The sequence below is a fragment of the Carassius gibelio genome, chromosome A13, assembly GCF_023724105.1.
Source record: "Carassius gibelio isolate Cgi1373 ecotype wild population from Czech Republic chromosome A13, carGib1.2-hapl.c, whole genome shotgun sequence".
NCBI lineage: Eukaryota > Metazoa > Chordata > Actinopteri > Cypriniformes > Cyprinidae > Carassius > Carassius gibelio.
In genome coordinates this window covers 7,989,805-8,004,832 of record NC_068383.1, presented here as the reverse complement: position 1 = coordinate 8,004,832, position 15,028 = coordinate 7,989,805, and the positions used below count along the sequence as shown (strand labels likewise).

The 15,028-nt window shown below is 37.1% G+C and overlaps 1 protein-coding gene across 4 annotated transcripts in view; it reads right to left on the bottom strand.

Moving 5' to 3' along the window:
* LOC128026031 (sodium/calcium exchanger 3) overlaps positions 1–15,028 on the bottom strand; it is a 37,312-nt gene that overhangs the window by 13,329 nt on the left and 8,955 nt on the right. For 3 of the 4 annotated variants that reach the window (XM_052612736.1, XM_052612737.1, XM_052612738.1), the window contains exon 2: positions 12,230–14,086. In XM_052612736.1, coding sequence (XP_052468696.1) covers positions 12,230–14,001 — 1,772 coding nt within the window. In that variant the 5' untranslated portion in view covers positions 14,002–14,086. Of the gene's footprint in view, positions 1–6,610; positions 6,736–12,229; positions 14,087–15,028 lie in introns of those variants that run through there. The other variant, XM_052612739.1, reaches the window with a different exon arrangement.

Sequence of the window (15,028 nt, the reverse complement as noted above, 5' to 3'; positions counted from 1 at the left end):
GTTAGCTGCAAAATAAAAAAAACAGTGGTATATGGGTTTCAGATAAATCAAAACTGTTTGTAGCATTTTTACAAATAATATATGAATAATAATTAATAAACTGTTTTCAGCCTTGATAATAATAATAAATGTTTCTTAAGCACCAAATGAGCATTTTAAAATGAATTCTGATTGATCATGTGATACTGAAGACTGATGTAATATGCTGAAAATTCAGCTTTGCATTACAGAAATAAATATAATAAAAATATAAAAATTAAATAACTTACAATTATACGGTATTTCAAATAAATGATCAAATAAATGTAGACACATTTCAAAACCACTGGAATGGTAGTACATGTACATAAATAAAAACAGCCAATAGATTTTTGATCTGTTGTCTATTGGAGATGATTTTGGCTCATCATTAAACATGTATTGGATCAAACTATATGAAAAATTATAAAGTATCCTAAATGTAGCAAGCTAGTTATCTAACGGCTAGCTTTCAACTTACCTTAGCTAATTTCCCTAGCTAGCAACAAAGTAGAAGCCGAACAAATTGTGATCAGCCTACATGGGTGTTTATTTAAAGAATCAATCTCTTAACAACTCTTATAACATCCATTCCTCTCTCATACTCTGTCACTATTTCACTGCTAAATTCTCAGCATGTGTGTGTGTGTGTGTATTTATAACTCAGCATGTGATTGATGTTGACCTGGTTTCTCTGTGACTGTGAGTAACACCTGTTTCAGTTGTTTCAATGAGAGTTTCTGTATGTGTGTGCGCATGTTTGACCTGTGAATATCCCCCACCCTTCATTCAGATCAGTTACTCACAGTTCAGCTGTCCGCAGACCCACACCACTTCATCTCTCTCTAATATGTCTTTAAGTCTAACATACTCATGTTCACATTCCCTTCTGCTCTGCCCTGTTTCCCCTCCATTAGCGGTCACATTACACTCAGATGTCCTCTCAGCCTCTCTCACTCACTCTCACACAGTGAAGGGAGAGACAGCGTGCAAAGAGAGACTGTGACAGGGCTGCATGTTTGGTCTGTGATCTGATATAGGTCATTCCTACCATGCAGTACAGTTTTGTGTCTCCATCATATATAAAGGAATGGTACAATTAGCTGAATTGACTCGTCTTCTGTGTCACATGATCCTTCACAAAAATGTCCTAATATTACCCATTATGTTGAAAACAGTAGTGCATCTTAATATTTTAGTATGAACTCCAGGATTCTTTGAAGAATAAGAAGTTCAAAACATTGTTTATTTAAAATAGAAATATCTTGTAACCATATAAGCCTTTATTGTTACTTTTCGTCAATTTAATGCATATTTGCTGAATAAAAGTATTAATTTCATTTGAAATATAATAAAGAAAGTCTGTATAGTTAAAATTCCAAGCCACTTAAAGCCTTATAATAGTTTTTTTGTGTAAGAAAATAATGACAGAAGTTTCATTTTATGCTGAACTAATAATTACAAAATATTTTACATCAAAATGTCACAATTAAGTGAAGGGTAAACCTTTATTTTTATTTGTTTTTGCATCTTGTACAATATCATATGTTCAGTGCTTTTTGTTTATAATTTGTTATACATGGTTTAATGTATAAAGTCATTTATAATTTGGTTTGCAAAGTGCTTAACTGTGATTCTGAAAATATGAAAGCACATCCAAATGCACAAATTTCTCTTGTACATCCGAGTTTTCTATTCATAAAGGTCTCTAGATCCTTTCAAAACAGTCCGATAATGGCATTTTCCATAATGATGTAAGACATTACATTACATCAATTTTTTATAAAATTACAGAAATCAGTAGGCCTATGGTTTAAAAAAAAAATCTAAATATTAAAATAAGTTTTCACTAGGTCTTTATTTCCATTCTGTTAGACATTCTGCTTTCTTGCCAATGTGTTTGTTGATTTTGACCAGACTGATTTATAAAAAGTCAAAGAATGTATAAAAATGTGTATATTTAAATATAAAGTTAAAAAAGTGCTGCATAAAAGGAATGACACATGTGCTTTGGTTAACAATCTCACACCCACATGCCTGGGCCAAGACGTGTAGGTGTGTGTGTGTGTTTGAGTGTGCATGCTAAAAAGTATGGAATTTACAGTAAACAAGATTTATTCCTGTATTGTAAAAAAATCCCTACAGTGGCTCCTTTACCTGCTTCGAGTTGTAGTGACTCGGCAGAATGCCTGAGCTTACCACAAACGAATCTTTCTAAACCTTCGAAATCAGAAAAGACAATGTTCCTCCTCTGTTCTTTTCCTACTCCAGGAATTAAATGGAATCTTAAGCCTGAAACACACTTTCACGCGCCACTGCATTTCGAAATGTGATCTAGGATGATCAGACGTCCCTTTTACCTGAGACAAACCCAGTTTCACAAGGTGTGTGTGTCCTAGTGCCTTGGAGATGCACTAAAAAGCATAAATACCACCAAGTTTCAGCTGTCTGCAGTCTCTGGTATCATTTGTGATTCTCAGTAGAATGACCCTGCAGAACTGTAACGTTGCCATTGCAAGCTGACTTGCCGATACCTTCATTCTAGAACATCTATCAGCAAATCAGCTTGGAATGTATCTGGTTGCCATAACAACTCGAGCCGCTCTGCCATCCCAGAAAGAACTAGCACTAGAATGTTAGATCTGGATTTGAATTTAACAGTTTTAGGTTCCAATGTGGTTTAAAAATTATTTTTTAAAACAATTAACATAAAGTACTATCAAGACAGATAAAAGGTGTTCTCTGCACATATTTGTTTAATACAGCCACAATACGCAGACACTATTTTACATGCTTTTAGATATCACATTCATCAATCTCCAGTCCATCCCCCAACTCCTTCTGCTCCTCACGGCATAATCATCCAAAAAAATATATATATTTAAAAGAATACACATTCCCACTTTCCACATATTCACATTGCCCAACAGGCTCTTCCCTCTTTTAGAAAAACCTGTTAGATAGAGAATCTGTGATTCTTTAAGACAGTCCAGTCAACTCCATCCTCAAAACTCAGAGCAAACAACATCCATTCAAATCCAACATCATTAAATCAAGATATCTGACATTTGTTATTTCTATCTGCACTAAAGCTGCCCACTTCAGCCAAGGTCATTTTGTTGCATTGACAAAAACACAGCCAATATATTTCTTAGTAGACTTGACTACACATGGGAGAAATATAAGAGAATGGTGCTTTGATTTCAAATGCACACTGCCCCAATCCTTCTGTACTCATTTTATACACTTATTTTCCAAACTGTGCAGTCAATATCCAGTATATTTACCGGTAACACTTTAGAATAAGGTTCCATTAGTTAATGTTAGTTAATGTATTAATTAACATGAACAAACAATGAATAATACATTTATTACTGTATTTATTAATCTTCGTTAATGTTAGTTAATGAAAATACAGTTATTCATTGTTAGTTCATGGTAATTCACAGTGCATTAACTAATGTTAACCAGCACAACTTTTGATTTAAATAATGCATTAGTAAATGTTGAAATTAACATGAACTAAGACTTATAAATGCTGTAGAAGGATTGTTCTTGCTTAGTTCATGTTAACGAAAGTAGTTACCTAACATTAACTAATGGAACCTTATTCTAAAGTGTTACCTATTTACCTTGGATAAAGTCAGCACAATACCAAGAGATAATACAGTAGTAGTTACAGTGGAAAGAAAAGATGAAAAACATTTTAAGTCCACTTATCCTGATGTGGTGGATTGCGTGAGGAACATGCATTTTCATTCATGCATATCCTACGTTCAGGACCACTTACTCATTCACTCAATCCCCATTCATACATAGTAAATGTCACATGTGAGTGGAAATAAATGAATTCAGACACAGCTGTAAGAAATAAGCTTGGCGTAACTGTAAAAAAAAAAACACTTTAATTCTGACTTGTCTATTTAGACAAAAAAAAAAAAAAAAAATCCCTGTCACGTACAACACGATCCTGGAACAACATTCCAATCAACCAATCAGAATTGAGATATAATTTTTCAGGAAATGTCAGTTTTAGGCTTAAAATCAGGGTTAGGTGCTTCTACATCCTTGTTATTCAGCTATCATTTCCCACTGATTAAAAAAAAAAATATGGGTAGTGTTAAGTTTAGGGGTAGGCAGATTGGTTTAAGTCTATATTTTTGGAGAATAATGTTGATCCAGGATCATCAGAAGATGTTGATCCAGGAACATGTCTTACTTGGCAAAATCACGATGACTCTGTCTGAGCACAGCTTCACATCATGTCCAAACCAAGCGTGATACAGCGACAAATGATAAAATCTTGGTCACATTAATGCGAATTTGTGTCCTGAACAGCTGTGCCAATGATAAGCAGTGGGACATTCTGTGTTCAAATGTCCTAATTAATTTATTCATACAAATCAAAACCTGAGATATTTCAACGCTCACAGAGTTTAGTGCCAGCTCTAATCAAACACACCTGAACCAATTAATCAAGGGTTCAGCAGAAAATTATGTGTTCAAGTACAGTGGAGGCTAAACTCAGGTTAGCAGATCTACAGAGAACGAGAACGAAGAAAGTAGGAGCAAATGGAGAAGATAAAAAAGAGAGAGAACAAAATGGATGAAGGAAGAAGGAAGAGAGAGTGGGGGAAAGGGTTGAAAAAAGATGGGGTTTTTATAGATAGTAATTTTTTCTTTTTTTTCATTCAGTTTTATGTAAAAATGCTCATTTTAGCCAGTCCAACCGATTAATCCAAAATTAATGAGTCAAAAAGCATGTTTTGCATGCATATAAAATGACATTTACTGTTGCTTCCGGTTCATTTGTTACACTGAAAATGAAAGGTCATGCTGAGTGCTCGGGATGCAATGTACTGTGCTTGGCATGTGACTTGTTTGCATGGAATTCCCAGATAACCCTGTATAATATATTTATATTTAATCATTTAGCAGATGCTTTTATCTGAAGTGACTTACAAATGAGGACAATAAATGCCAAACAGAATACCCAGACTAAAATGTGCAGTATACAAACAAAGTTACCAAATACTTGTGGATCAGTTGATCAGTGGTTCATGTAGTTTGTCTACAAACCAGAAGGTTGGTGGTTCAATCCCCGGCTCCACCTGACCAAGTGTCGAGGTGTCCTTGAGCAAGACACCTAACCCCAGCTGCTCCTGACGAGCTGGATGGTGCCATCAATGGCTGACACCGCAGTCGGTGTATGAGTGAGTGAATGGGTGAATGTAAGGCAAATTGTAAAGCACTTTGGATAGCCATGGGTCTGTTAAAAGCGCTATATAAATGCAGTCCATTTTCCAATTACTACATACTACATTATACCAAGTATACTACATACTTCTTTAAACAATGAAAAAGTTCCAGTGTCACACTGATTTACTGTCAAGTTTGAAGGCAAAGTGCTATGAAGCAATGTTATTTTAGTATTATTTATTTACTAGTATTAAGTATATTATATTAAGTGCAAATAAGTATTTATTGATTTAATTTTATATATAATTAGGTTTATTTTATTTAAACATTTTTTATCTGCCAAGGCAACATTTCGTATTTTCTTTAAGTTTTTCATCTAATATGTGTTTTATTTTATTTCATTTCAGCTTTTTTTAATCAATGGAAATGTTTTTAATAGTTTTTGCTTTTAGTTTTAGTTAACATTTTTAGTTTCTTTTAAATTTTATTTAGTTTTAGTAATTTTTCATGTGCTCTTAAATATTTCTATTTAGGTAAAACTATTACTTAAACATATTTTATTTTAGTTAGTTACTAAGGAAACAATTCTCATTTTCGTTTATGCTTTTGAATTTTACGTCTAACATATAATCTTATATATTTTTTTCAGCCTTATTTCACTTAACGAAAATTATTTTAACAATTTTAGTTTCAGCTAACAACAACATTGCTGAAGTGGACTATCATCAGGCCCTGAGCTGACTGACACCGATTTCATTTTAAAACTAGTGTAAACTTGCATACACAATGCGTAGTGTTGTGTGTCTATGAGGTGTTCTGTGCATACTGGTTGTGTTTATGCAGCATCTTTTCCTCTATATTCAGTAATTCAGACCTGCAGGCACAGAGACACTCTCAAGCATCATTACTGCACCAGAAATATGCAACTAAGAAAACCTCTGTCTCATCTGCGTACAACACACACACACACACACAGAGATATCCAAATCAAGAGTGAGTAGGAAGGAAAGGGAGAGAGTCTATGTTCTCCCCAGTGTCACCCTGATTATATAAGAAGCACGTGCTAAAAATAAACCCTGCAGTGAAAAGGGTGTGTGTGTGTGAGTGAGTGAGTGCATGCATGTCTGCAATGATGGGCAAATACACACACATCGAGAGATACACGTTCACATACTAATTTGACTCAACGCAAACACAAACACACACTGTGCACACGCACATGCCTGCGAGCTCGTGTTCTCTGTGGTTGCCAAGGAGACACAGCTTCCTTCAGCTGAAAAGGAGCAAAGCTCTGCACACACACATGCACACTTTAGCCTTCCCAGATACTTTCTCGAATCGGTATGCTAACACACACATTTGTGTGCAAAAATGTCTATATAAGATAACTTACTCTTGTTAGTGTTGTTTCCTGGAGCTCACCTCAGGCAACATTCCACTGGCGGCTATTAACAATAGACTGGAACCTCTACCCCAGGGTGGTCAGTGCTAGTGGCGCTAATAACATGCTTAGCTAGCTGCTAGTGTGACGCTGAGACTCAGATGGGGCCACTTCTGTACTCAACTGTGAGTATTACCCTCTGATTAACCTGCAACCTACCGGCAGGGTTCATATTAACACGTGCTAAGTACCAAATGCAAGTAAAAATTGGCTTTGGCAAGATAATAAAACGGTTACTCGCCAGTGGCTGGAACTGCAGTGTGATACAAGGTTAAATCTATTTTAAGGATGATATATAATCTGTGATTCAATCCAAAACACATACAAGCTGACAGCAACTAAAAAAATATCCGAATGTAATAGGATATCTAAAGTTAAAATATATAAATTATTATTTATTTTATATAGACTACCATTTGAAAGTTAGGGGGCAGAAAGATTAATACTTCAGTAAGAAAACATTAAACTGATTAAAAGGGACAGTAAAACATTTATAATGTTTCAATTTCAAATATATTGTTTTTTTTTCTATTCATCAAAGAATCCTGAAAATAAAAATGTATCACATTTTCCTCAAAAAATATTAAGCAGCACATCTGTTTTCAAAATTGATGATAATAAGAAATGTTTCTCGAGCACCAAATATTAGAATGATTTCTGAAAGATCACGTGACACTGAAGACTGGAGCAATTCAGCTTTACCATCACAGGAATAAATTGTATTACAAACATATTACAATGGTATAAAACATTTCACAATATTACTGTTTTTTAACTGTATTTTTGATCAAATAAATGAGACTTCTTTCAAAAGCATAAACAAATCGTACCTACCAAACTTTTTTTTTGGGAAGTCGTGGCCTAATGGTTAGAGGGTAGGACTCCCAATCGAAGGGTTGTGAGTTCTAGTCCCGGGCCGGGCCGGACGGAATTGTGGGTGGAGGGAGTGCATGTACAGTTCTCTCTCCACCTTCAATACCACGACCTAGGTGCCCTTGAGCAAGGCATCGAACCCCCAACTGCTCCCCGGGCGCCGCAGCATAAATGGCTGCCCACTGCTCCGGGTGTGTGCACACAGTGTGTGTGTGTGTTCACTGCTCTGTGTGTGTGCATTTCGGATGGGTTAAATGCAGAGCACAAATTCTGAGTATGGGTCACCATACTTGGCTGAATGTCACTTCACTTTCACTTTTCACTATAAATCCTTAGATCCCAACACGGTACTCAGGGAAATGTTCCAGTAAGCCACTGGTTTGACCCACGCTATGATTCACAGTGTAGCCTCAGTGTTTGTTATTTAAGCATGTCCTTAATCAGCTATTCCTCTTTGGAAAATGGCTGTAGAGACACTCTCGGATGGGATTCTGATTCACGGTGGAGGGTGCTGTAATCATTTCATTGATCGATCCCTGTCTGTAATGTTAATGCCGGTGTTCAGTCCAACTGTCTTTTAGATTACAAAGGGAGTTCCAAAGGGCTCCTCCGTGTCTTTCTGTGTTTGTTAATTATAACGCCTCAGTGGTCAGAAACTCAATGAAACTCGCAGATGACTTTGTGCTGCATACTTCAGTCTTGAAGTCTTGACTGTGACCTATGTTAAAGCTAACAAATATTATAAACAGCACAAAAGGAACGTGACATGGATTTGAGCGGGTAAATAATGACAGAACTTTCACTTTCGGATGAACCATTCCTTGAAATCCAAAATTATTTATAATTTACATCATATATTCATCCTCTTTGCTGTTCAATCCATTATTCAAGCAGCTCTCCTTGTCTGCTCCCTCACTCCATGTCACCATGGAGTTTTCCAATCACAGGAGTCACTAAGATGATGTCTGGAGTAAATGTAGTATAAAGCAAGTGAAGTGAACTCAAATTCACACAGACACAAGCACAGTTCCTCTATATAATCCTAGATCCTTGCATGTATTTCTTTTAACTGTGTCAGACGGCTTGGAAGTTATAAATAAAGGTAGCAGTAAATATAGAAGATAAGACAGTTTTAAAATAATGCAATTACACATACCACATAGAATTAGTCATAATTCAATGAAAAATTAATAATTGCAAGATATAAACACAGGACTGAAAAACTCAGACTTTCTACAAACCTCAGAATTCTTAGTTTACATCTCGCAATTCTTAATTGAAAAAGACAGTTTCAACTTCTTATCTCACAATTCTGACTTTTCTTCTCAGAATTTGTATATTACAAGATCTGAATTGTAATATATAAACACAGAATTGTGAGAAAAGGTCAGAAAAACAAATGCAATTCCTTTCTTATTTTTTTATTCTGTGGCGGAAACAGGCTTCCATACAGCACATACAGGAAGAATTTTAAAAAATCATTGTATTAAGCACAATGTAGTTCTGGACATCTTTCTAACTTTACAAAATCACTTATGAGCCATATGCCTACAAAGACCTTACGCCAGCAGCTTATTACACTTCATAATAGCTCAGCTACTATTGAAGAACTCAAAATATATTCGCTAGAAGCACCTATTAATTCATTATAATAAATGAGTAATGTTTACTTTTCTAAATGATTCATTACACAGTGGAGCTCTGCTATAAATGCAGATTTACAAAAACTGTTTAAATGTCCAAAGAGAGGCAAGAGACAATGAGGCAATGAAGAATTGAGAAGAAGGCTAGATACACATCCTCTTTCTACTGTTGCGTTCCTTTCATTGTTCTACCAAACACTGACTGAACTACAGGCACAATAATTAAAGCTACTAATACACAAACTCCAGGTACTGTAGTCACAGCAAATAACTCCAGTGTGTGACAATGCATTTATATATATATATAAAAAAAATCCCAGCATCCATTATTCCAGACACATTGTTTTCAGAAATCATTGAAACATGCTGATTTAGTGCTCAAAATTTATTTTATTTTTTTTTTAACTGTTGTGCTGATTAATATTTTTTGTGACCTTTTGATGAATAAAACTTATGAATATTATAAATGTCTTTACGGTCACTTTTCATCAGTTTAATGTGTCTGCTAAATATAAAAAAAAAATCTGAATTATGAATATCAATCAAAACTGCATCTGAATTTAAATATACTGTATGTACAATGTAATACTTAATCCCCAGTGACTATATTTACAGCAAACTAAATTACAACTAATAAATCTACCTGACTATAACCACAGCTATTTATAAACCAGTGTCTAGGCTAAGTCATAAAGTAACTTGCCTTTCATCTACTTAAACTATGTGGGCTCAAATTACAGAAAGTAATAAACTACAACAACTCAAATCACAGCTAATTATTAATAAACTCAAATTAAGCTAAAATAATTACTACCAAACAACAAAAGTAATATAATCAATCAAAGCTGATAAAACCGGGCCAGAAAGACATAACTTGTGGTGATATGAAATGAAAGTACTTGAGAGAAAAAGAGACAAAGAGAAAAGTGGTTCCTGGTGCATTCTGGTGCATCGTGCTGCAGCATCATGGGAATATAACAAGCACCAGCCGAGAAGGAGATCCCCGACACACACACACACACACACACACAAATACTATGCACACGCTTTCTCAAAATCACACTTACACACTGTATTTAACACAATGACAGTGTTCACAGATGGGTATAAAGAGATGGAGAGGTGGAGCTCTTTTCTTTACTCTGTCAGCTTTAGTATGTTACAAGCATCATCTGATGAATACATGTTTCTCTAAATATCTTTCTTTCCTGGTCTCTCATCTACTGTCTCTATCTCCAAAGGGTTTAATGGTCATTGAAGAGGGGTCACAGCGACATAAGAAGCCTACTATGAAAAAGAGAGAGAGACAAATTGTGTATATCTACCTTGTGCTGACAGCTGACCTTTCTTAAAGCAGAATAGAAGGCTGGATAACTCCATATAATCTAGTTAGTTTGCGTACTGGTTAGGGTGCCAGTGATTTAAAACCTGTTTGTGGCAATGGCAGGTGCTTGGTTATGCCTTTTACTCAACTTTCTCTCTGCAAGTAGTCCATTGGCTCGAATGTAACTTTAGGATTGGTGCCTGCTAGTCGTGTACTAGTATTGAAATTATACCTTCATCACTATTTAGGGTACGGCACAAGCTGAATTGTCACTTTCAATACATGATACCACTCGTGCTGTTTGGATGCATTGTTCTTTACACCACTTTGCAATGAGAAGCAGATTATCTACGCCTCCTGAGATTTTTCAGCCCAGTGTACGGTACTCTGAATGAATATTTTAATTATTATTTTGTGTATCTTTTATAATTCAAAAGTAGGTCAAATGTGTTAATCTAAAACACCGGAGGAATAATGCATTCATGTCTAAATGTGGTCAGTTCAATCAAACCACTCCTTACGCAGGATAATTTGCTTTAATTTTGTAAACTAAAAATGGGATTAAAATAGCTGAAACACTTAATGACCACAAAAAAAAAAAAAAAGATATACATACCCCCTTAAATATTTATATAAAGTCTAACCAAAAATCTTGATTTTAATTAAACAAAAAGTCCATGGATACATTATGTGTCAGCTACTCAAATACTCTTACTGTACATATAGACTGTGGGTGGGTTGGAGTGTCATGTGGAATATGGTGTGAACATTCTTACTGTACTATTAATAACCAGCAGGATATCTGGACCAGCAGTCCATGTGTTACTGAATTACTGGATCTGTTTCCAAATCTCACATGAATGAACTGAATTTAATTAAATACCAACAATCCTGAGAGAGATTTCAGACCCCCTCCCTACACCTCTCTGGAGTGACTATGTGTGCTTAAATACAGAAAATGTATGTATGTAAAAGTGATTAAATTGCATACAACTCATTCTGGAAGCCACAAAAGATTTAGAAAAAAGATAGAATAGAAACAGCAGGAAATAAGTCTTTGTAACTTCCAGCACATGTGCCTTTCTATTACAGCCATTATTACTCAGCATCACATGACGAAATAATACATGATCAAATCTAAAAAAACATCCACAAATTTTAAACCTAAAAACCTACTACCTGCAAGCATCCTTACAGTGGCTCCAAAAACTATTTGTACATCTCAAATTGGACTTAGAAATCCATGAATGACTTTGCAAAAATAAGAAATATAGTGTAAATACACTTGTTATGCAAAGCATTTCCAAAAAAAGTTATTAAGACTGAAATTAAGAATAGAATATATTTGGATTTAAAAGTTATTTAGTACTTAGAATTCTGGTTCTCAAATATTGGGAAAAAATTTCCCTGTGATTAAATATACCTGTGGTTTCTCTGCTAGGACACCTGTATGACTTCATACATCCATTAACTTGACACCAGCTGGGCAAAAGTAATGGCAAATTGGTTCAGAAAGGTGAAGTTAGTTAGCTTTAGCATCATCTGTTTGCAGGTGACACTTGGTTTGACATTTTTCAATGACATCTAATGCAACGGCATTTCAAAATGTATCCAAAAACTTCCAAGTACTTTTTCGGGCCACTGTATATTTCAAGCTTAATAAATCTTACCTTCTTTACCATCTGGACTTGTAAAAAGGGAATAAATGTGAATTAAATAAAGCGTATTTACCAGGTCTCATCGTTTTTGAACTCTAGCTCTCCGTACGCATCCTCGAAGTCCTCTCCACCACCTTTAGCGAGTCCCTCCACTGTGCGGAACGGAATGATGACCGTCCCTCTCGCTCCGGACGTCCGCAGCACTTTCACTTCCATGACGCCCACACTCTCACTCACGTGCATGGACTCGCTTTCAAAAGTGAAGATGCCTGCATGGTCATCGTCGAGGATGGTAACCGTGGCAACAGCAGGAAATCCTATCAAGGCCTTTGGGTACGGAAGGCTACTGGGCGACAACACCTCATCCTCAGTCTCCAAAACACGGACGTTACTGAGCCGCACAAAGAAATGTTCATCCTCTTCAAAGATGTCGTCATCAATGATGCCAACAGTGATCTCCTTGACAACCTCGCCAGGTTTGAACACCACCATGCCCTCGGTGAACTCATAGTCCGCACCGGCATTCGCTGAGCCATCTTCCGTTTTATAATCCACATAGATTGTATTTGCGATGTCACCACCTTTACGCACTATCGTAAGAAGAACAGCTCCACAGTTCTCCAGACACTGGTAAATGGCAGGCTCAAACATAATGCGGGACACAAACTCCTCAGGTTCTTCTGTGCGAATTTCTTGAACACTAGTGCTGCATTTGGCTTGCTCGGCCACATGCTTCTTAAGAATGTTCCCTGCACCGGTCATCATCCTCGTGGCCTGGATACGATAAAACGCTCTGCTTTTCTGCTGGTGTGACAGTGCATAGTAGTTAGCCATCTCCACCAACTGATCAAGCTCCTTCTCCGGGTGTTTCTGCTTCAGGTCCTTCAGGATACGGATCATATCTCTGCGAGACTCGTCCACCTCCTTGCCCTCAATCAGGCCCATCAAATTACTAGCAGCTCCGCCATCGACAAAATGAGAATTCATCATCTTTCCGTCCATTTCGATGCCTTTTGAACGGTCCCCCTCTGTCTCAATAATGACGCCTCGGTGCTTGTCTGTGCGATATTTCTTGTGCATAAACTTGTAGAAGAGCAGGCGACGGTCAGCAACCCAAGCTAGAACGACACAGATTGGGAAGAACGCCAAGGTGAGAAGCCCTTCCCATACTTGGACTACATTGGGCGAGAACACAGCCAGGATCATGTAGAGCCAGATGTAAGCAAATATGCTCCACGCCGCTGTCACGAAAAACACACGCAAGTGTTTTACCCTCCGGACCTCCCCTTCCGGGATCACCGACACACAAAGACCGATGATCACAAACATGTTGAAGGCAGCGCTGCCTACGATGGTGGATGGACCGAGTTCGCCGGCGTGGAACTCATGCCCGCAAATCTCGATAACAGAGAGAAGGATCTCAGGGGTAGAAGAGCCCAACGCCATGAGTGTGAGGTTGGACACGGTCTCGTTCCACACTCGGATTGTCGTTGTTGTCGTCTCACCATTTGGACGCTTGATGATTATTTCCTTTTCCTGGGAGGTAATGACTTCAATGGCGGCCATAAAGCGATCCGCAATAATCGATACCCCCAGGAACATGTAGATTAGTGCCACAAAGTACACAATGACCCTGGCGATCTTGTCACCCATGGAAGGGTCCTCGGGGTACCAAATTGGTAAGATAATGCCAGGCTTGCATCGATCTGCCTCCCCGATGCATGTGATGTTATGTGAGAGGGATGGGCTTGGTGTGACACCTGCCTCTGCACAGAAGAAAGTTGCTGCCACGGAGACCACGCCCAACCAGAGGTAGGCAGAAGTCTTTGTCCTTGAGTGATCCATGCAACCTCTTTCACCTCAAGGGTCTGTGATCTCTAGCTGTCCTTTGGGAATCCAGCACTGGGCTGTCTTTGGTTCCACACGCCACCTGTGAGATAAGAAAATCAGGGAGTGAATCAGAGAACAAGAAATCGGTACGTAACTAATCAAAACACCTTCCTAATGGCAGAGGAAAGACACCTGACATCAGGGGTCAGGAGTATGAGTAGTGCAAAAGTAATGTAAACAAACGCATTTGAGAATACTGCAAAGAAAAACATAATATTTTGTTAGATTTGCAAGTAGTGCATGTGTGTAATATAAAATGGTGAAATAATAAAGGTTCACACAGCAAAAAAAAACTAAAAGGCTCACTCAGCAGGTGTGAATGTTTCCAGACTAAGCAATGTCCGAAACGACGCACAGAAAAACATCAACAGCAGAGCAAGGGTAGCCTGTCCTTCTGTTCCAACTATGTTTTTTGAGAAAAGTAAATTGCCCTCAGTTAAAAAATAAACCCAAGCTGGTGGATGATGTTAAATAAATACTGAAAAGAATTATAGAAATGGTTCAGGTTAATACTAATAATCTCGCTAAGTTTTGTAACAGATCTTTATGGCTGTTCTAGAAAATAAATGTCTGCATGTTTTACCCATAGAGCTAGGAATAATTAACTAATATGGACACAGATTATTTCATTACATTTTTATCCCACTGCACCAGTGGAGATCAGAGTGTGTATTTGGGAGAGTGTGGAAGCAGCTCTAAAGAATCCACATGGAGATAGAGATTATATGTGTGTGTGTGTGGTTCATTTGCTCTTTCTCTAACACAGAAATTCACCCAGAGGAAATTTGTGTTGCTCAAGGGGCTGCTCTTTGAAAACTCAGAATGGATGTCTCATTAAAGTGTCCACTATGTCTCATGTTTCTTATTAAATTCCTTAGGAGAAGTGATTCAAATACACCACTGTTGAAAAGTTTGGGGTCTGTAAGATTTTTGTAATCCAAATTTTTATAGGATATTAATACTTTTATCCTGCAAGGATGCA